This window comes from Suncus etruscus, chromosome 16 (assembly GCF_024139225.1).
Source record: "Suncus etruscus isolate mSunEtr1 chromosome 16, mSunEtr1.pri.cur, whole genome shotgun sequence".
Lineage (NCBI taxonomy): Eukaryota > Metazoa > Chordata > Mammalia > Eulipotyphla > Soricidae > Suncus > Suncus etruscus.
This window is the reverse complement of record NC_064863.1, coordinates 41085086-41107746: the sequence shown is the minus strand read 5'-3', so window position 1 is coordinate 41107746 and position 22661 is coordinate 41085086. Positions and strand designations below refer to the sequence as shown.

The 22661-nt window shown below is 35.1% G+C and overlaps 1 protein-coding gene across 1 annotated transcript in view; it reads left to right on the top strand.

The window, feature by feature from the left end:
* CORIN (corin, serine peptidase) overlaps positions 1-22661 on the top strand; it is a 149579-nt gene that overhangs the window by 111022 nt on the left and 15896 nt on the right. Inside the window, exons 12-17 of the mRNA XM_049789828.1 lie at positions 809-922; positions 3717-3827; positions 5298-5427; positions 17230-17346; positions 18756-18805; positions 18952-19126. Coding sequence (XP_049645785.1) covers positions 809-922; positions 3717-3827; positions 5298-5427; positions 17230-17346; positions 18756-18805; positions 18952-19126 — 697 coding nt within the window. The remainder of the gene's footprint in view (positions 1-808; positions 923-3716; positions 3828-5297; positions 5428-17229; positions 17347-18755; positions 18806-18951; positions 19127-22661) is intronic.

The window sequence follows — 22661 nt, the reverse complement described above, 5'->3', positions numbered from 1 at the left end:
GGCTAGGGTCTGAGAAAAGAGACTTAAAAGTCAATGTCATGTGATCTTTTCCTTTACATACAGTCTATGAGGACTGTTAATCCAAAAGGACTGATGAGAACACATTTATCTCTTGGAATGCAATAGCTGACCAACAGGTAAAATATATTGTATTAAATCAAAACAGCATTTGATCCATCATTATAGCTACATGTGATTTTAAAGACAATTTCAGTTCAAGCTTATAATCTTGTTGTACTAGTTATGTTCATGTATCATATTAATGACTAAAGTTTCTAACCTTCAAACCTTTGATTACATTACAGATGTAATGGTTTTCATACCCGAATCTTAAGCTATTTTATAGGTATTTGGCATAAGAAGAGCTTCTTTTACTAAACATACAGATGGCCTCGCCATTTGTTGGTGGCAATTACAAGTAAAATAATATTCATTTAGATCACTGAGTTTTGGCATATTTGCTTAAAAGTATAACTCATCATTTTATAGATGAGTCTTATGTATTGGCAAATTGATTCAGAAATAAAAAGGAACAGCTGAAGATGAACATTAATGTGTACTTGCTTTTTTATTTTTTTCATTTCCCATATGTCACTTTTAATCTTCTCTTAGGAGAGACATATTAGTTATCTTGCAATATGGAAATTATTGAGGATTTCTACTTTAAAAATTATATTTTATGGAATACAGGAATAAAAATGTTTAAGAAATAAATCATTTTTCATGTTTTATTTTTCTACACTCCTTGATAAAAATTAATTATTTTTATCTCCATATCCACTGCCAGTAATATTTTTTATCTTTCCAGGCTGTAAGGAGAGAGATCTTTGGGAATGCCCATCTAATAAGCAGTGCTTGAAGCACACAGTCATCTGTGATGGGTTCCCAGACTGCCCTGATAACATGGATGAAAAAAACTGCTGTAAGTCACTATTCACAACAGCAAGAATCTGGAAAAAACCCTGAGAACAGATGAGTGGATAAAGAAACTGCTACATGGATGCAATGGAATACTGTGCAGCTGTTAGGAAAATGAATTCATAAAATTTGCTTATACATAGTTGAATACAGAGAGTATTATGCCTAGTGAAATGCATTATAGGGGGAGAGATAGACATAGAATGATAACACTCATTTGTGAAATATAAGAAAAGATAGTTTGATAATAAAATCCAAAGACAACAGAGATGGGGGTCAGTCATGGTAGGAAGCTTGCCACAAATAGATGGGGAGCACAGTTAGAGTAGAGAAGGAACAGTTATAACAATGATAGTTTGATAGATGGAAATACTAGACAAAAACTGGGTGCTGAAAGGTTATAGTGATATGCATGATAACCCTTTAGTAACAATATTGCAAACCATAGTGCTTAAAAGGAAAAAAAGGAAAAAATATATAGAGAGAAGAAAAATGTCTCCCCCTGAGGCAGTTGGGGGCATGGACGGGGGGGGGGGGGGGAACCAGGACATTGATGGCAGGGATGTGCACTGATGGAGGGTGTTGTTCATTCTGTGACTAAAAGATAGAACTCAATTATGAACAACTCGGTAACTATGTATCTTATGGCAATTCAATTAAAGAATTTACTTATAAAAATAAAATTAAAGAAAAAAACTGCTATAACTACTTATAGTAATTGACTAATGGGAGTTTTATACACTCATGTCTTCTTTTACATAGCCAGAAATTTAGAAATAAGATTTAAAAATCTTCATATGTTCATATCTTTTAACCAAAACTCTACTAGTGTGTTAAGTGGACAGGAGCATAGTAAAAAGACATTTATATGTGTGTAAAATATATGTACTATACAATTTGATCATTATTTATTATGTGGTTAACATTTTAGATATCCAAGTAAGACAAAATTGTAGGCATAAAATATAATAATAAAATTAAATATTATAAAATATTAAAATAAATTAGAAGAGTAATTTCTCCTAATAAACAAAATATAAAATATTATGTTTGTCATTATCCTTGAAAATATAAGAATAATATAAAAATTAAAGTTTGATTGCTAGGTAGTTGGACTATTAAACATGATTCTCTATATTTTAAATATTTTTTTAAAAAGAGACACTAGTTACAATAAGAAAAATTAAACCAATGTGTTTTGTCCAATCATGTCTTACATACTAATAACAGAAAACTCAAATCAAAGTGCCTTAAATAATGATGATATTTATTGTTATTTTGTTATGTGGCTTCTTTTGACTATACTCAACTGTGCTCAGGGCTTACTCTTGGCTCTGTCCTCAGTGGCTACTACTGGCAGAGCTTGGCAGATTATTTAGCCAGACCAGAAGAAAAATGGTAGCACATATAAGAATTAAAACATGCTAAACTAAAAGATGATAAATGGTGATGATTGAGTAACTTTCTGAATATGTGAAATGCCACTGAATTTCACTTTGTTATTGTTAATATTATTATTATTATTATTTTTGTATTAGTTTAGGTTCATATCCAGCAGTAGTCAGGGATCACTTGACCATATGTTATTGGACTGTGTTAGATGCATGCAAAACAGGTACTTTATTACTATACTATTTCTCTGACCTACATTTATTATTTTAATTATCATTTTGTTTATATATAACTTGTTATGAAAAGTGTGGAATGCATTTTAAGGTTGGATGTGAGTTTATCAACTCTTACTCAGTTCTTTCAGTTTGGATTGACCTTGGACTGGCTTCTATCTGGTCCAAAGATGGCTTCAAAGAGCACCTGGGACAACATAATCCTTTGCATGAGAACTTTGTCTTCACATCTGGATTATTAAATAGGAATTCACTCAAATTGGCTGGTTCAGATAGATCCCATTTTATAGTCAGGAATGTGGATGTTTAGGTGCACTGAAAAAGACACCACTCAAAAACTGAGCTGTGAAAAGAAATACCTGTAAGGAAAACCAATTAAAAAAAGATGTGGTTCACTTCAGACCACCTGTATCCCACATCTATCCAGCAGAGTTTGATTTAACAGAAATGTTCTGACAAAGCCCAACCTGAAAAAAAAAATAACAGAGGTCAAGAGCTTTCATCTCATATTTTCCCCCAAGCTAATAATTGCACTCAGCAAAGAAATCTTTTTTTTTTCAGCAAAGAAATCTTATAGTTAAAAACAAAATTTTCATATCCTTTTAAAATGAATCCAGATCTTCCTCTGAAGCTGGAACTGTGGAATGTGGTTGGGGAGCATTAGGCAAAATCCAATTTCCCTTTTAAAAAAAAGGAAAGGAAAAATAAGGGAAACAGACAATGGTCAATCAAGGAGTTTGAACATGATTTTTGAAAGCCCAACCACACTGCATAATTTTGTTCAATGTTTGTTATTTATATGGATCAGCATCTATGAAATAATATTTTACTTTTTTTCTTTTTCTTTTGTTTGATTTTGGGCCACACCCGGTGACACTCAGGGGTTACTCCTGGCTATGCACTCAGAAATCACTCATGGCTTGGGGGACCATATGGGACGCCAGGGAAATCAATTCGCGGTCCTTCCTAGGTCAGCCGCATGCAAGGGGCCTACTGCTGCACCTTCGCTTCGGCTTAATGTTTTATTCTTTTGTGGTTCATCTGCACACCAGTTTGGTGGCCTCAGTGACCATGACATCTTACTCCTGCTACTCAAGAATGATGTGCATTTTCCTGTTAATCACACTGATTTCTTAATGTCTATGTCTTCTCACTTCTTGTTCCCTATGCCAGCCTTTTGCCAAGATGATGAACTAGAATGCACAAGCCATGAGTGTGTGTCTCGCGACCGGTGGTGCAATGGTGAAGCGGACTGCAGGGACAGTTCAGATGAATGGGATTGTGGTGAGCAGCGAGTTTCTGCCATCTGCTCTACTCTCCAAAGCCCATCAACCACATCAGTTAAATGAATCCTAAATGATTTCACGGATTTTGCTAACCTAGGCCATCTATTTGGCTTTACTATATATAAGCTTACAGTGGTGACTCATACAGGTTATTTCCAACTCACAGAATATTTTCCCCTGCCTACGTAGGTTTAAAATGTCTATTATCTGTCAAATGCTTCCAAATGGTTATGACCATAATAACTGATGATGTAAAGCTCTTTATTTTTACACATTTCCTAAAATTATCAATATATTTCATTTTTCTTATTTTTATATCATTGAAACTGACAGAAATAGGATATTATTGGCCTTTCCAGATTTTTTTATACTTTTCTCTCAACATCCAAAATGGGACTTACAACTCTCCCCTTATTATCCCGTTGAAAATGTGAGGCCTTTTATAACAGAACACCAAAGGCTATACGTTTATTATCTTAAATTTAACTCATTATATCTCCCCATTACTCTTCACTTCTTCCATTCCTTGGATATTTATTTTAAGCCTTATCAGTGGTCCTCAAACTTTTTAAACGGAGGGCCAGTTCACTGTCCCTCAGACCATTGGAGGGCCGGACTATAGTGAAAACAAAAACTATGAACAAAGTCCTATGAACACTGCATATATCTTATTTTGAAGTGAAAAACAAATAAATATGTGGCCCACGGGCTGTAGTTTGAGGAACCACTGCATTATCAGACTGTTTGCTTTGTATATCAGAAATGCTCTCTGGATAATGGATTTTTTTAAAATTTTATTTATTTGTTTATTTTTTGTGTGTGTTGTTTTTGGTTTTTGGGTCACATCTGGCAGCACTCAGGGGTTCCTCTTGGCTCTAAGCTCAGAAATTGCCCCTGACAGGCTCGGGGGACCCTTTGGATTCGAACCACCAACCTTCTGCATGCAAGGCAAATGCCTTACCTCCATGCTATCTCTCTGGCCCCATATATATATATATTTTTAATACAACAGAAACTAGTGCCCAGACCAAATGATTGAAACCACAACACACTTGCATTCTTCAAACACTTGCTTGCAGTAAAGAAAACAATATGGCAAAAAAAAAAAAAAAAAAAAAAAAAAAAAGCTAACTTTGTATAACTTACACAGGTCTCCAGTAAGCTCAAGGAATGGGGTCTTATTTGTAGCCACATTCTACTAATAAGGAAACTTAAAAACTCTCATTTACTTTAGAGCCTACAGTTTTTTGACAGCAGAAAACATGTCTAATTTTAGTTTTCCACCACACTAAAGAGCAGTGCTATTCATGGGGTAGGTACTGATTAAATGACTCTTAACTAAAATAACTAGACATTAATGTATGCAAGGAAAGCCAAGTCATGTGAAGTCATTTGGCTTTAGTAGAAGAAATGCTTTAAATTAGAATATTTTTCTATTTTTTCTTCCTTTCTCTTTATTTTTCCTCAGTGACCCTCTCTAAAAATGTGAACTCCTCGTCATTCCTGACTGCTTACAGATCTGCCCTGGAACACCATGTGTGTGCAGATGGCTGGGAGGAGACATTGAGTCAGTTGGCCTGCAAGCAGATGGGTTTAGGGTAAGGTCAGTAGTTTGTAGCATTGATGAGTTTCTCAGGGGTCTTCACAGAACTTAGCAGTAATACCATCCTTGTGAATGCAGAGAGTTCGTGTTCTCCAACAGCCTCCAAAGCCAGGAAATAAATGAAGTGAAAGGTCTGCGCTTAATTACAGGCACCTGTTCTAAAGAGGGTGCTTGTGGAAATGAACTTGATGAAATCTCTAAAAGTCAATGAAGTCAGTGCATTTTAAGAACTTGTGAAATGAAATGCTCTTATTATTTATAAAGGTAGTAAGATGGTTTCCACAGAGAAACCTAGATTGGAAAATCTGGCTATTTTCTTCACCTCCTCAAGAGATTATTGAAAATTTTTTTTCTAGGAAATGCACATTTTAAAATAAATTGAGAAAGAAAATATGAAGATGCTGGTATTTCAATTTACCTTCAGTTTTATAGGAAATATAAACGAGGAAATAGTTCACCAGTTTTGCATTTTCCTAGACTGAAAAGACATTTCCTCTGGGTTTGATATAAATACCCTGAAATAAAAACTTTAAAAGGTGGGTGCAGCTCTTCTGTGGGACTTTAATTTTGCAGCTCTTTTCTTTTGATAGAGCAATAATTAATGGTCTTAGAATATATGTATGAATGCATGTATATACTTACATTCATATTTTTATTTTATCAATATGCATATGAGATTTGGAGAAATAAAGAAAACTAGATAAAGGAATAATAAAAAGTTAAGTTCAGGTTACAGCCCAGAATTCCACTGGGAAAACTTTTTACAATAATTTTATATATTAAGCCATTCAATTAAGGAATAGCAACTAGCAGAGCATTTTTTTATCCTTACTTGAATAATTATGTTAATCCTAGTCTCTTCAGCCCATTTCCCCCATAAATACTCACCTGTTTAGAAAATTGAGTAATGCAATCTATAATAAGAGAACTCAAAACTTTTCCTGAGTGGAAAAATTATTTTCACCATGAGCCATTAAATTATATTTAATTTTCCCAACTTCCTAATTGTATCTAAGTGAAAAAGGATATGATTATAATCACAAAGAGAATGAAAGTCTTTTAATATGAGTTATTTTTCTTTTCCCAATATTTACTGTTATTTCTTAATATGAAAAACTTGATTAAGTGGTTACATATAATTTTATTACAAGTTCTGGGGGAAAAGTTTGAACTACATGATTTTACAACCAGAAATCACCTCTTAAGAAATCTATTTTACTACAAATTGAAGCAACCTTATTCTTCAAAATTGGCTTTGTGTTTCTTCCAATTTTTTGTATACTAGATTAGAAATTTTACTGTGGTAAAAAGATACCATAAAAGTTACCCTTATAGCCATTTCTTAAAATGCAGTTCAGGGCCATAAAGTACAGTGGGTAGAATGCTTGCCTTGCATATGAACTACCTGGGTTTATTTCTCAGGCACCAAATATGGTCACTTAAGCACAACCAGGAGTGGTCCTGAGCACCAGGACTTAATGGTCAGATATAGCCTAAGAAAAAAGAAAAAGAAAGGGAGGAGGTATGGGAGAAAGGAAGGGAGGGAGAGAAGGAAGGAGGAAGGAAGGAATCAAGGTAGGAAGGAAGAAAGAAGGGAGGGAGGGAAGGAGAAAGGAAGAAAGGAAGAAAGGAAGGAAGAAAGGGAGAGGGAGGAAAGAAAAGTTAACCTGAACTAATAATAAAGTACAAGTCATTAAGCTGAGTATATAAAAATGTCATTTCATATATTCAAAAGCTATACAATCATCACTATTATCCATTATGCAACTTCTTAAATTTAATTTAGCTTGTCTTCATTCATACATGTGCTACTACTTTTTTCTGCTTATGGCTAAATTATGTTCTCTTGCAAGGGTATCCCATATTTTAGAAGTCTGTTCATTGATTTATAGTTTATTGGTTTCTATATTTGACTCTTTTGTATATATTGTGTTTTAAAAATGCTATGGTTTCTAACATAATGGGAATGTGTTATTTTAATGATTTATATATTTTTAGAAATTAAAACTATAAGCAGACATTTCTTCTTCCTTTAAAAACATTTTATTACAATTTAGTCAATAGGTTTGCAATACACTGATTAAGTTTATGGTATTTATGTACAAAGTTACTGCGGTCTTCTGTAATAAAAAGCCTTCCATGCCTCTTCTGTCATCTCTGGTCCAGCCTCCCTTTTCCCTCCACACATTCCCATTATATGTTGATTGACAGTTACAGTTTGGTGCATACTGTTAACTCTCTTAATGCCACCCCTGTGTTCCTGACCCCCAAACTATGCCCCCATGTTAATTCTAGTCAACCTAATCCACACCCTACCCCTGAACCTAGCACATGTGGGCTATGAAATCAGAGAAAATAGTATAACTAGAAAACATAACTTGTCTTGCATATGACCTCAGACTTGATAGTCTGCGCTCATGAGTGGTGATAAATCCTTTCAAGAAAAATGTAGGAAGACAGAATTTTTGTGCATTTTTAATGCCTTTAAACCTTATGCTTCATTTGATGTGGGTGGGTCACAAATTGTTCAAAACAAACAAACAAACAAACAAACTGGAGAGCCAAACTGGGGTAAAAATAAAGGTCACTGGCAAGATGAGGACAGGTTCCTTAGAAGGAAACGACTGCTTAAGAAGTTGTTCCAGCTCACCTCATGAAGCTCACCACAAAGAGTAATGAGCTTAGTTAGAGAAATAACTACATTGAGAACTATCCTAACAATGAGAATGCATGAGGGAAATAGAAAGCCTGTGTAAAGTACAAAGTCGGGAGGAGGGACAATTGGGATATTGGTGATGGGAATGCCGCACTGGTGATGGGGGTGTTCTTTATATGACAGAAACCCAACCACAATCATGTTTGTAATTAAGGTGTTTAAATAAAATAAAATAAAAATAAAATAATAAATTAAAAAAAGAAAGTTTTCTATTTTAGAAGTACCAAGGAAATGACACCCACAAATAAAAAAAAAAAGTTGTTTTGAGGGTCCATTTTGTTTATCTTTTCTTTTTTTGGTTTTTGGGCCATACCCAATGATGCTCAGGGGTTACTCCTCACTATGTGCTCATAAATCTCTCCTGGTTTGGGGGAACCATGGGATGCCAGGGGATTGAACTGCGGTCCGTTCTATGTCAGCTGCATGTAAAGCAAATGCCTACCACTGTGCCACCACTCTGGCCCCCCAGGACCACTTTGGAACATATGCTTTGGATATTGTATTCCTTAGTTTGGTCCTTGGCATAACATGGTGTCTCAGCACTGCTTTGAATGACCCTTGAATACTACCAGGTGTGGCAAAAAACAAAACAAGCTGTTCTGTTAATTCTCTCTCAGAAGATCAGCTCCTCAGCTGCAAAATAACAATTCTAACTGGTAATGGCACTAATAAACTCTGTGTAAGCTCAAATCTTCAATTTCTTCTAAATACAAAGTTCCATATCAGAGAGTCATTTAGGCCATAACTAGTCACTGGTCTATACTTTGACTGCTAGAGGTAGGACAGAAGGAAAATGGCCTTGTCTGGCCTGTATGAACACATATAAAGTGTTTACTGAACAAACCTCCCTTTATGATATCAAACATATTCTGCATCAGAAACTTGAAATTTAAATATAAAATTTCAACTAATTCAATTCTGTCTCCTCTTGATTATTTCTGAGTATCTAGCTGTATTCTCTGTACTCTAATAGGCAGAGAGTGGAGGATGCCATGGCAAATAATGTCATCAAATCAACAAATCATAATAAAGTGGAGAAGACATGACTAAACAAATTAGAAAGGACATGAAGTTAGAAAAAAATCCAGATTTGTTGTCATTGAGAATATGGCATAGCATATAGCACTGTGTTTAAAATTACATAAAAAGAATATTTAATATAATTATCTTGATGCTGTAGTAGCAATATAATAAATTTATTAAATTTATTAACTTATGGAGAAAAACATTATAGTGTAGTGTTTACTATACTACATATTCTAATTCCAAATAGACCATTCCCCTACTTAAGCATGTGCATTTTAGAATTAGTTGCTCAAAACTCAAGCCTACAACAAATTGTATGTTTTAATAGGAATTCTACTGAAATGCTATTATGGTAGAGGCAACTTGATTAAAGCACCTATACTTGGAGTTATGCCTTCTGTGTCAAATTATGCCTCTGTGTCAAATGCTTTCCATTTAGCACTTATTCAAATGAAAAGTCCCAGAGTACTTTACTGAATCTCACAGTTTGCCTCCATCTGCGGTATCACAAGTGTTCACCCCAGGTGAATGTATGATGACTATTTGATTAGGCAAGGGATCTATAAATCAGACCTCAGAATTCTCATGACAGAATATTGACTCTGCTACTTGCGTGTGCAGTATGAAAAGCATATGGACATTTGTTTAATCAACAACACAAATCAGAATTGAGTCTGCCCTTTAATACTTGCCAAATGCTCTCCATTGAGACACCTGTTATATGAGGAGGTTGCTGGAATGTGACTTTCTGTGTCTCTTTAATTCTGTTAACATTATCTTTCTATAAATTTAAGGCATTTGAAAACTGACAATACTATTTTAGAGGAAATTCCTTTATATAGTTAGAGGCAATTTTATTTACTAATCTTTTAGAGTTAGTTAATGAAAGAAAACATTATTAAAGAATATTTCTGTGACATAGGAAAATCTTCAAAGATGGTATCTATTTATTATCTAACAATATAAAATATATTATGATATATCATACCTATATATAATATGTTATATTATGTATCCTATTATATGGTATATATTATATAATAAAAGATAATTACATTATTTTTCCTAAAGTATATTTCTAGAGAAAAGATTTCTAACTTTGCATATCATTTATAAATAAGAACGATTTAATATAGCATGCTTTCCATATTAACTGACTTCCATGAAGCTCAAAGATAGATTAGTAAATCAAGGCCAGTTTGCTGCATGTTTAATGTAAAGTTGTGAAAAAGAAGCAAAGACATTTAGAAATAAAAGTAAAATAGCAGCTCTGAATTGTATACATTTTATTTAGTTTTGGAGGGGCACATCTGGCAGTGCTCAGGGTTTACTCCTGGCTGTGCTCAGAAAACGTTCCTGGCAGGCTCTGAGGACCATGTCTGATGCCGGGGATTGAACCCAGGTTTATCCTGGTTTGGCTGCAAGCGCTCTGGCCCTGAATTGTATACTTTTAAACCAAAGTTTAAATTTGTTTTTTGGGCCATACCTGGTGGCCTCAGAAGTTACTCCTGGCTCTGCACTCAGAAGTTACTCAGAAGTTATTCTTTTGTTTTGTTTTGTTTTTCAACAACACCTGGTGACACTCAGGAGTTACTTCTGACTATTCGCTCAGAAATCACTCCTGGCTTGGGGAACCCTATGCCAGGGGATCGAACCGCGGTCTGTCCTAGGCTAGAGCCAGCAAGGCAAACGCCTTACTGCTCCATGCCACTGCTCCATCCCTTCAGAAGTTATTTTTGGCATGCTCTGGAAACCATGTGGTATGCAGGGTATCAAAGCCAGGGGATCAAATCCAGGGTCTCTCCCTACTGTGCTATTGATCAAGTCCATGAATTGTATTTTTTAAAAGGATACATTCAGAGTTTCTTCCCACACCTCATAGATTCATAGTTGTATGATTATTATCACTGTTTAATTCCATGTTATACCATTTATTCTTTTCCTCAATGTTCGAAAAACAGTAATTCACTTTGTGTTCCTCTGGATTTGTTTATCATGCATATTTTACATTATAGTATTTGACTTTTAGGTCTGTATTCTTTCATTCCTGCTGTTGGTTGAACATATTCCACTGTGCAGATATAACCACATATTGATAACCATTCATCAGTTAAGGATATTTGGCTTGTTTCCACTTCCATTCTTAGAAATAATAGTGATTTGGACATTCATGCACAAATTTTTGGTAAAAAAGTTTTTTTTCATTCTCTTGAGTATGCACATAGGAGTACAATTACTGGGTCTATCTTAATTTAAAAAAATCTTACCAAATTGATTTCCAAAGGTTTGATCTTTTTTATATTCCCAGAAGCAATGTACGAAAATTTTAATTTCTTCATATCTTTACCAACATTTGTCATTGTTCAAAACTTAGCTTTTAAATGATTTATAGGGATTTCTTTAGTTTGTGTATATTGAGAGCAGATTATTAGAAAACAAAGGGAGACTATACTAGTTGTATTTAGGAGACCATTGAAGTAAAAAATAAGTGCTTGTGTAGAATCCATTTTGAGAAATTTTGCTCCAAATAAAAGCCAATATATATGAGCAGTGACTTATGAAGAAAATAAAAATTGGAGTCGTTTGGTGCCTCTAATTCTTTGGAATTGGAAAGGTAAAAGGCAAAGTGAGTTAGGAATTCATAAATGGGAATAGTACTCTTTTAACTGCCAATGGTTCTCTCATCCCTTCACCATCTGACAACATGAAAGAAATGTTACCAACAAGGTTAGAGGAAGTGGGTCTTCACTATACATCAGTTAGACCAAAATCTTGTTAAGAATCTTGTTAAAAACTTCACAGTATTTTGGGGCCGGGCGGTGGCGCAAGAGGTAAGGTGCCTGCCTTACCTGCGCTAGCCTTGGACAGGACCGCGGTTCGATCCCCCGGCGTCCCATATGGTCCCCCAAGCCAGGAGCGACTTCTGAGCACATAGCCAGGAGTAACCCCTGAGCGTCACCGGGTGTGGCCCAAAAACCAAAAAAAAAAAAAAAAAAAAACTTCACAGTATTTAGAACTTCAGAAAATTAATTGTAGTTTAGAAGTTAATTATTTGTTAATTTATTATAGAAATATGATTGTAATCTCCTGACAAAAGTATTATTTTATGTCACAATAGTTTATTTAAATATACCAATGGTATAAGAGAGAGATGTGTTCAAGAGAGAATATGGGTTTCTCCAAGAGAAAAAATAAAGTTCCACCTCAGGCAGGGATGTGGGCCACTTCCCTCTTATAGTAAGCAAATACATCTTGAGGAAAGTCAAGTAAATGTCTTATTTCATTCTTATTTTTAAACATATATGTTAGGACTATTTACCCAACAATTGCAGTTCACCATAAACTGAACCATCTTTGTTGAACTTTCTATCATACATTTGTATGTTTTTTTGTTTGTTTTAAACTGATTTGTCTTTTATCTGTATTCTGTGGGCATATCCTTCCTCCTCAGACCTCTGTGTTTATATAAGCATCATTTTCTATATTTCTAAATTCTTCAAAAGCTCTCTAAAATTCTTTTTTTTTTTTTTGGTTTTTGGGACACACCCGTTTGACGCTCAGGGGTTACTCCTGGCTATGTGCTCAGAAATCGCCCCTGGCTTGGGGGGACCATATGGGACGCCGGGGGATCGAACCGCGGTCCGTTCCTTGGTAGCACTTACAAGGCAGACACCTTATCTCCAGCGCCACCTTCCCGGCCCCTAAAAGCTCTCTAAAATTCTGTAACTTCCATGAAAACTTTATTTTCTTGATAAACATGAGATATCTCTATCTGTCTGTCTGTCTGTCTGTCTGTCTGTCTATCTATCTATCATCTATCTATCTATCTATCTATCTATCTATCTATCTATCTATCTATCCATCCATCCATCCATCCATCAACCCACCCACCCACCCACCCACCTACCCACCTACCTACCTACCTATTCTACCTACCTACCTACCTACCTACCTACCTACCTATTCTACCTACCTACCTACCTACCTACCTACCTACATACATACATACATACATACATACATACATACATATATACCTACCTACCTACCTAGCTACTCCCAGAAGAGCTTAACTCATGTAGCTTGCAATGTTCAGAAACTATCAATGCTGTACTCAGCGGTACTCAGGGGTCATGCCAGGTATCAAACTCAGGGCCTTGCCCATTTAATATTATCTACCATTTAAGTATGTATTTATCATTTGATTGAACTGCCTAGCACTCCTTAACATTGCTTACACCTAAAATTTTCATGGTACTCAACAATATTCATCTTAATTTTATAATGCTCAATATGTTTTTATTTAAAAAAACCATTTAACAGAATAAGTTACAAAATATTTATGACTAACTCTAATGTTATAGTCTATTTTGAATATTTGATATGTGTGAGTTGCCACATAAGGGATTTTGGTAAATCACAGAAAAATACAAAGCCAGAAAGCAAGTTCAAGCAAAGAAAGGGGACTATAGATGCCCTGTCACACCCAGTTATTTTATAAATCTGATCTTATTGGTGTGGCCAACCAGTTTTCCCTATATAATATATGTGCTGAGTATTAATACCATTCATAGTCTTCTCATTATATGATTTTTAAGTTAATAGAAGTAAGGGGATAGGGAAAATTCATTATACAAGACCACAGTTCTAGTGTTTTGCATTTGGAGAACAAAGCCACTTAGAGCAATAAGTAGATGCTTGGCATTGTACAACTACAAGTCAGCTAACTCATATCCATAAAATGGTATTTTCTTTTACACAGCAGTTTTGTAGCTTTTCTGGCAGTCATGCAGCGGGGACACAGGGAATTAATTTCCTATCTATTTCCAAGAAGCTGTTGGTTAAATGAGTACCTGGATGAAAAGAAAATTATAGCTCAATGTGTGTGTGTGTGAAGTATTTCCTGGAACATTCTCTGCCAGAAAAAAAGAATGATAATTTCCCTGAAAAAAAAAAAGCCACATTCTAGAAAAAAAAACCATTTTAAGTTTTTATGTGAGATCACTGGGTATGTAGTTTTAATAAGAAAAGTAAGGCAAGTATACTTGTTGTTACAATCATATCTATAAAATCATTAGTAGCAAGATATGTCAGAAATTTGAATATTTCGGAGCAAATCGAATCTCAAACGTTGTCAGTTAAGTTGATGAATAATTTAGTAAATTAAATGGAAATCCTTCAGAGCATAGAGAAATATACTATTATTAAATGGGATGAAACTAAATGCGATTCTGAGTTAATTCTTTTCTTTAATCTTATAATTTGTGATCTCAAAACAAAGTGTCAAAAACAGATACACCTCAGAATTTTTGAAATCAAATATGGTTTCTCCATGAATCCTCCAGAATGAAACACTGTCAAGATCTAGGTTTTTTATAAAAAATGTAAGGGCTACTTATTAATATGAAATCTCTGCAGTGAAAATAGTCTTCCTAAAGTTCCTGGGAATCAAATTCCCCATCATTATAATGATCATAGTGTAGCTAGTGAACATCTATAGGTTTGGGGTGAGGGGCATTTTTGGACCACACCCAGTGAAATTCCTACTTCTACACTCAGAAATTACTCTGTACTTTATCTCTGCCTTCCTGGACATCTATCTAAATATGTTCAAGGTAACTAGGAAGATAATTTAAACTGAATGATTAATTAGGACTAGACCAAAAAGATGAGTATTATTTCTGTTAATAGTACTTACATAAGAACATCTTCCTTTTAGAACAACACTAGAAGATTTCTGGTGCTAATGTAACTTGTAATCTAGAATCTGCTGCATCTTATCATTGAAACCTACAATTTGGTTATCTTTTGCCTCTAAACAGGATTTCCATCAACAGTAATAAGACCTGCATTAGAAAATCAACTGGTACTTTTTAAGTATTTATATAGTATTTATATTTATTTTTATTTATATATAATTAGTATATATAATATATTATATACATTATATATATATATATAATGTATTATATTATATAATATATATTTATATATAGCATTTATATATATTTTAGACTCAGATTTTTTTTGAACTTTTTGTAAGGCACTTTATAATCTCTCATTTAATTTCCTCTATTACCTAATTTTCTATATAGCTCATTCTTTCCATTTGTCCACTAAGCTTCAGACACATTGACTTTATTAGTGACACTATAACTTTGCAAATTCATTTCCATCCTGGGAGCTTTGTCTTCACTTTACTTTTTCAGAATGCTGATCTGTAGACCTTTACATGATTAGATACATCTCATCATTTAGGTCTCAGTTTAACTACTTAGAAGAACATTTTGGATAATCCAAGTCACTTTCTACTTGCATATTTTGTCTTTTTCAAAGCATATACCTGTATCGGAAGTTATTCATTTACATTTTTAAATTGTTTATCTTATAATAATAGCTCCTTGAAGGAGACTCTCTCTGCTATATACAATGTGTTGTTACAAATCTACCTTATTAATCCATATAGTCAACTTTAACCTATACCCATCTGATTATTACTTGCTTAAAATATGCCAGGCTAATATTTCTTTTTAAGACTCAGTTCACTTTGTAAAAATATTAGTTTGAATATTCATGTTTAACTTATGTGTCATTAGTAAATAACTCCATTTTCCCCTTTCTTTGCCATCCCTCTTTTTTTTTTGAGGGAAGCACACCTTGTGGTGTGCCTGTACTCCTGGCTCTGTACTCGGGAATCACTCTTAGCAATGTTCATGGGATCATATGGGATGTCAGAGATCAAACCTTGGTTGGCTGCATTCAAAACAAGTGCCCTACCAACCATACTATTGCTCCAGAAATAGTATAAAACAGCCCTACTTTTTTTTTTCTAATGCAGTTTTGTTATCCAAAAGAGCCACTAGATGTGCAAAGTTGATGCTGCTTACAACTTCATTTGAATACTCAGTGCTGCTTCCTCTAAGTTGGTTTGGTCTATTTCCCTAAATTGTTCCATTAAGGTACAATTTCTTGTACATATCACTTTCCTCATAATTATGTACCCCATAATATTCCTGACAACTTTTATTATACAAGCATATTTCCTGTTTGAAAAGAAGAAAAAAGCCATCTACTTAAAATTCTCAACAATTTTTGTACATTTTTTCCCACCTCCTCCCCAATTTCAACAAAGTATCTGCTTCCATGTTTTAGAAAAAATTTCCTTCTGCCTTCTTAAAGTAACCTATGTTACTCTTGATAATATTGGTGATAAAAAGCCAAAAGGTTTTCTCTAAATTTGAATGCTTAAAAGAATAAAAAAGTATCCTATAATTTTACATAAAAGTCTAAGTACCTTTGAAACCTAATATTATAAATCTTAGGTATAGAATAAGGTATAGAGTAATTTAATTAAGAATGAAATAATATTGCCTAACTCATTTTTATTTTACAGAATACTTCCTACTTTTTAATTTTTAGTGTGTAAATATTTTTCAGGGTGTTGAGACATTCCCTTACAAATATTGTAGTCTAAATAATACTCAATTACTATTGACTTTCCATATTATTCATTTATTTTATTTTAAGGTATTTTGACATTGCAGTTTCATAATGGTCAAAAATATTAGAGAAAATACTTTTGTTAGATAAAGTTTAATTTTGATCTTTGCTTAAAGTTGGGGATCAGAGCAATAGTATGATAATTAAGGCACTTTTCTTGAATGCAGCCAATTCTTGAATGTGCCACATTGTCCCTCATGGAAAGAGCAAAAAGTAGCTGCTAAGTACCACTGAGTATCAAACAAAAACTAGTTATTAGAAAACTTTTACTCTTGGTTTTAAGTATTGGAATTCTAACACCTCAGGAAGTTCAAGTACATGCCAGCAGGTGAAATGACTAAATCAACTGTAATAATGGTTTTGATTGTTTCCATATATTTTATGTAGAAAAATAGAAAATTACTAATCATATTTTATGCCTAAATTGATATAAATTCCTCTCTTGAAATATTGGCTAATAATTCTTTTTTGTCAGAGAACAAGTATCAGTTTATGATTATTGTCTGGAAAAATATTGTGCTTTGGATATTTATCTGGTATTTCCTCTTTTTTCAGGGAACCATCTGTGACAGAATTGATAGAGGATCAGGAGCAAAACCTGCAGTGGCTGACATTAAAATTAAACTGGGAGAGTCACAATGGCACTACATTACATGAGCTGCTTGTTAAAGGGTATGGCACTTATCAGAGCTCTGTGAATTATGGAGCAATGGTTTATCATTAGAGCCTTCTTGTTTTTAAAATGGAATAGAATCCAAATTTCTCATTCATCCATGGCTTTATTGTATGCCTATTGGTCTTTATGTTTCTCCTTAGTTTTATTTGATTTTCCTTTAGAGTGTTTTTACCTCTTGGCTAATCATATTTTTCTTTAAAGATGTTTCTAGAATATATCATGATGAAAGAGGAGAAACCAGGTCTTAATCTTAGAGTACTTTTGTGCCTGAGTTAAAAGAAATTCTCAAGTAGTTTTGATCTACAAAGACTATGTAACTCTAGTTAACAGAGAAAAATGAAGTTATGATAGTGAATAAAATTTAAGTCTCAGGAGCCAGAGCCAAACAGTGGGTAAAGAATTTGCCTTGCATGAATGAGTCTAACTAACCTGGCCTCCATCCTTAGCACCTCAGATGGTCACCCAATTCCTGTCAGGAATGATCACTGAGTGCAGAGCCTGAGCAACACAGGAGTCACCCCCCAAACAAAAACAAAAACAAACAAAAACCCAAAATATTTGAGTCTGAGAAAAATGATAGTACTGCCAAACTTGATCCAAACAGAAAGAAACAACAGCAACAACAATCTTCAGTTCTCCCTTCCACACTGTAGTTTCTAAGAAGTTCCTAATTCCTTCCTCTTTCTTTTCTCAACTTTGAAAATCAAAATGTGAGCCAATGTTCTAGGTGATAATTATCAGTCAAGATGATGTGATAAATTGTCGACAATAATTCTTTATAACCAAATGATATTTTTGTTATGCTATGATGATATATGTTACGATACTAACTAAACTAAAAAATTAAGAAAGAAAGGAAGAAAAAAGAAGGTAAGAAAGAAAGAAGAAACAAAGAAAGAGAAAGAAGAAAGAAAGAAAGAAAGAAAGAAAGAAAGAAAGAAAGAAAGAAAGAAAGAAAGAAAGAAAGAAGGAAGGAAGGAAGGAAGGAAGGAAGGAAGGAAGGAAGAAAGAAAGAAAGAAAGAAAGAAAGAAAGAAAGAAAGAAAGAAAGAAAGAAAAAGAAAGAAGAAAGAAAGAAAGAAAGAAAAAGAAAGAAAGAAAGAAAGAAAGAAAGAAAGAAAGAAAGAAAGAAAGAAAGAAAGAAAGAAAGAAAGAAAGAAAGAAAGAAAGAAAAAGAAAGAACAATACATCCTGTGTATACCTTCATCCCTTTATTGATAGCTGACCATATCCTTCAGGAGAGTTTCTATACTAAGAGTGATAGATACTTAAACATGCAGTATCTAGTAGAGGCTGATCCTGTGTCTTGCTTCTTAGTGTTTCTTAGTGTTTCATGTTAGTTCTTAACATGCTTGAAGTAAATGGTAAATATCTAATAATAGTATGCCATTTTGTTTCTATTCTAGGCAGTCTTGCCAAAGCAGACATAAGATTTCTCTTCTGTGTACAGAAAAAGGTAAGGGATCTTGTGGCATGAGGGGATTTGAACTAAATTGAACTAGACTGCATCACAGGGAACAGGACCACAGCAATGAGCCAAATTTTAGCTCAGTTGGGTGGTGAGTCACGTATCCCCACACCAATTTTCCTGTTCCTTGGTAGACTGTGGGCGCCGTCCTGCTGCCCGGATGAACAAGAGGATACTGGGAGGTCGGACAAGTCGCCCTGGAAGGTGGCCCTGGCAGTGTTCCCTGCAGAGTGAACCCAGTGGACACATTTGTGGCTGTGTTCTCATTGCCAAGAAGTGGGTTCTGACTGTTGCCCACTGTTTTGAGGGGTAAGTTGCCTTTTTCCTTCATTTTCCCTTTGCTTGGGTCTGATCATTGTGTTATTTGGGCATTGTTAGTGGCACATATTCTGAAAGCTGTGTAAATCCAAAAGCTACACTAGAATTAGATAGAATAAGGCTGCTATTTTTCTTTCCTCTGTGCTGTCATCCCATACATATACTGTATTTGATGAGTTGCAAATGTATGTTGTTTATACCTTCTATCATAAGAAGGAAAAAATTGGATAATTGATTTCCACTAGCGTTATTGTCTTCTCTAGTTCTCTTGAATTGTACAAAATACCTGTGAAGTGAATATTAGTTAGTGTTTCTCAGAGAAATAAAGCAAGATTTTGCTGGAGACCAGCCCCTAGTAAGCAGAGTTGAAATGGGGTCCCTGTGGAAGCTTAAGAAACTGGGGCCAGAATTATATAACAACAGATTGGGCATTTGCTTTGCATATGTCCGACGAGACCTGGTTTCCATCTCAGACACTGTTCCTGGAGCAGTTTTTGCTCCTTGTTTGATGGACCCAGCCACTTTATATGGAATAACCCATCTCTTTCAGAATGCACCAGAATGCACCATTTCTCTCAGAATGTACCTATTAAAAGGTTTTTCTCACTCAAAACCACCTCATAAAAATATCTAGATGAATTTGTGATCAACTATTTGAGCATCATGGCATCATTGACATATAAACATTTACCATCACAGTATGCTTCAAAAGAGCAGGGTAGAGACCTAGGGAATGAATGTCCGCAATTGGGAGAAAGTCTGCTCTTATATCTGTTACGTAATTTAGAAGAAAAAACAAACATAAAAAAATTAAAGAAAAAAAAACTACAAACACCCAAACCCCAACCATTTATTGTGGTCACTGAAGATTCAGAGGGTTAGATAGTTAGATGGGTCTCAACGCTGTCTGGGGCCTCAGCGAAAAGTTTCTAGAACCAGAAGCTGCTCCCTTGGAAGTCTGGCAGTAGATTTTGCCTTTTTCAGCCCACAGTAATTGGCCTGGAACCACCGCCAGAGGGCGGCAAGCACTTCCCAAATAATCTTAGGGCATCTAGTCACTTTACTGTCAGTCTACCTTCAAAGGCAAAGCACATTGAATCCACTCTGTGATTGGCCAAAGTTATCACTGGAGCCTCCCAAATTCTAAAGAGGAAACCGACCTCTTGAGAGTATGTCTTTTATTTTACTTTTAACGATCACTGTAAGCACCACGGTTACAAAATTGTTCCTGATTGAGATTTCAATCATAGAATATCCACCACCCTTCATCGGTGCACTTTTCCAGGCATTAATATCCCCAGATTTCCTCAACTCTCCAACCCCCGCTATTTTAGTTCTCTGTCTCTCTGTCTCTTTGTCTCTCTCTTTCTCTGTCTCTGTCTCTCTGTCTCTCTCTTTCTCTGTCTCTCTGTCTCTCTCTGTCTCTCTCTTTCCCCCCTCAGTCTCTTCCCACTCTCTCCCTCCCCCCTTCACACACAAACACTGCGGTTTGCATTATTTTAATGAAGAAGTACCATGCTATACTTTAATTATTTTATCCCTTTTCAGCAACCAGTTCTTTGTTCTAGAGTGAACAATTCCAGCTATCACTGTCTACTCTACCCTACTGTCTATCCTACTCTAACTGTACTCACCATGCTTTGTGACACACTTTCTACTTCACATTTTAATAACTACCACCCTTTTCAATTAATTCTATTTATTTTAAAGTCACCTTACTTTCACAAAAGTAACATGGGGTAAGAACCCCAACATTTAAAACAACTCATATATGTCACCTAAATATATTGCTTATTTTGATTTGACCACGCTAAATTCTAAAGAGGGAGGAATGCAATTTTGCTGTTGGCTGGTTTTCTTTTCTTTTTTATTTCTTCTTATTTGTCACTTATTGTGTGACTGTTGGTGTCCTAATTAATTTCTATGGACCACAGTCTCTGCATATGTGAAAAGAAGGGAAATCTTATTCTCTACTGGATTAAGTAGCATCAATCTCAGTGACACCTGACACAGATTAGGGAGACCTTACTCACTAATCCAAACTTCAAAAAAATACTGCAAGGGGCCAGGGAAGAGAACTCAGGGAACTGAGTGCATGTGCTTGACATGAAAGATTCTCAATCTCTGTTCCTTGAGAATCACTAGAAGAAATTGATGCTCAAAAACCAGGGCTTAGGGGCCGGGCGGTGGCGCTAAAGGTAAGGTGCCTGCCTTGCCTTCGCTAGCCTTGGACGGAACGCGGTTCGATCCCCCGGTGTCCCATATGGTCCCCCAAGCCAGGAGCAACTTCTGAGCGCATAGCCAGGAGTAACCCCTGAGCGTTACCGGGTGTGGCCCAAAAACCAAAAAAAAAAAAAAACAAAAAAAAAAACCAGGGCTTAAGCACTGAGCACTGTCAGGAGTGACCCCTGAGCATTGCCAAAGTGTGTCCCAAATACAAAACCAAAAGAAATACTGCTGAGATTATGCATTTTATCTTTTTAAGTAGCGCTGCGGCATAAATATTTCTAAGCACTATTTTTCTATCTTCCTATGCTCTCTTTTAAAAATTATCTTGTCATCTTCAAGGTAACTCCTCTTTTAGCCTACTGAGTATTCCTTCACAGCTCCGAATCTATTATTTTAATAGTTTGGAATCACAGTCTGTACTTGTGTTTGCAGATTGTTTTTCTCATGTAAAAGTACACTATTAATATCCAAGTCAATTGATGTAACAGTAGCTCATTCTTTTTCAAAGCTAAATGATGGTATATAGAGCTGATTTCCTATAATGTCCTCAATTATTTTGTAGTTGAAGGACATTCAGATTGTTTCCAGTTTGAAATACTGCAATAAACTTTTTATACAAAGCTATTTATTTAATGGCATCCTTGTTTCTATATGATGCAACTACAGCACATCAGTTAACTACTAATAACTACCTATAGGAGTTATAGAAAGGAATATGCATATTCTTATATCAGCACTACATTGATGAGAAGAGAAATATTAAAATCGATAATTAGAACATAATGCAACAAATGTAATAAAATTTTTGTTTCAGTTATTTGACTGCTTTGTAAGGAAAATAAAATATAAAAATTAAATCAGTACCTTCTCTTGAAAACTTTTCTTTTCTTTTTCTTTTCTTTTTTTTTTTTTTTTGGTTTTGGGCCATACCCCACAGTGCTCAGGGGTTACTCCTGGCTCTAGGCTCAGAAATTGCTCCTGATAGGCTCAGGGGACCATATGGGATGCCAGGATTCAAACCACCGACCTTCTGCATGCAAGACAAACGCCTTACCTCCATGCTATCTCTCTGGCCCAAAGTTTGAGAGGTTACTTTCTTTCTTTATCCTTTTATTTTTTTTTGGGGGGGGAGGGGTCACACCTGGCAACGCTCAGGGGTTACTCCTTACTCTACGATCAGAAATCACCCCTGGCAGGCACGGGGAACCATATGGAATGCTGGGATTCCAACCGTCCTTCTCCATGGAAGGCAAACACCTTACCTCCATGCTATCTCGCCGGCCCCTCTTGAGAACTT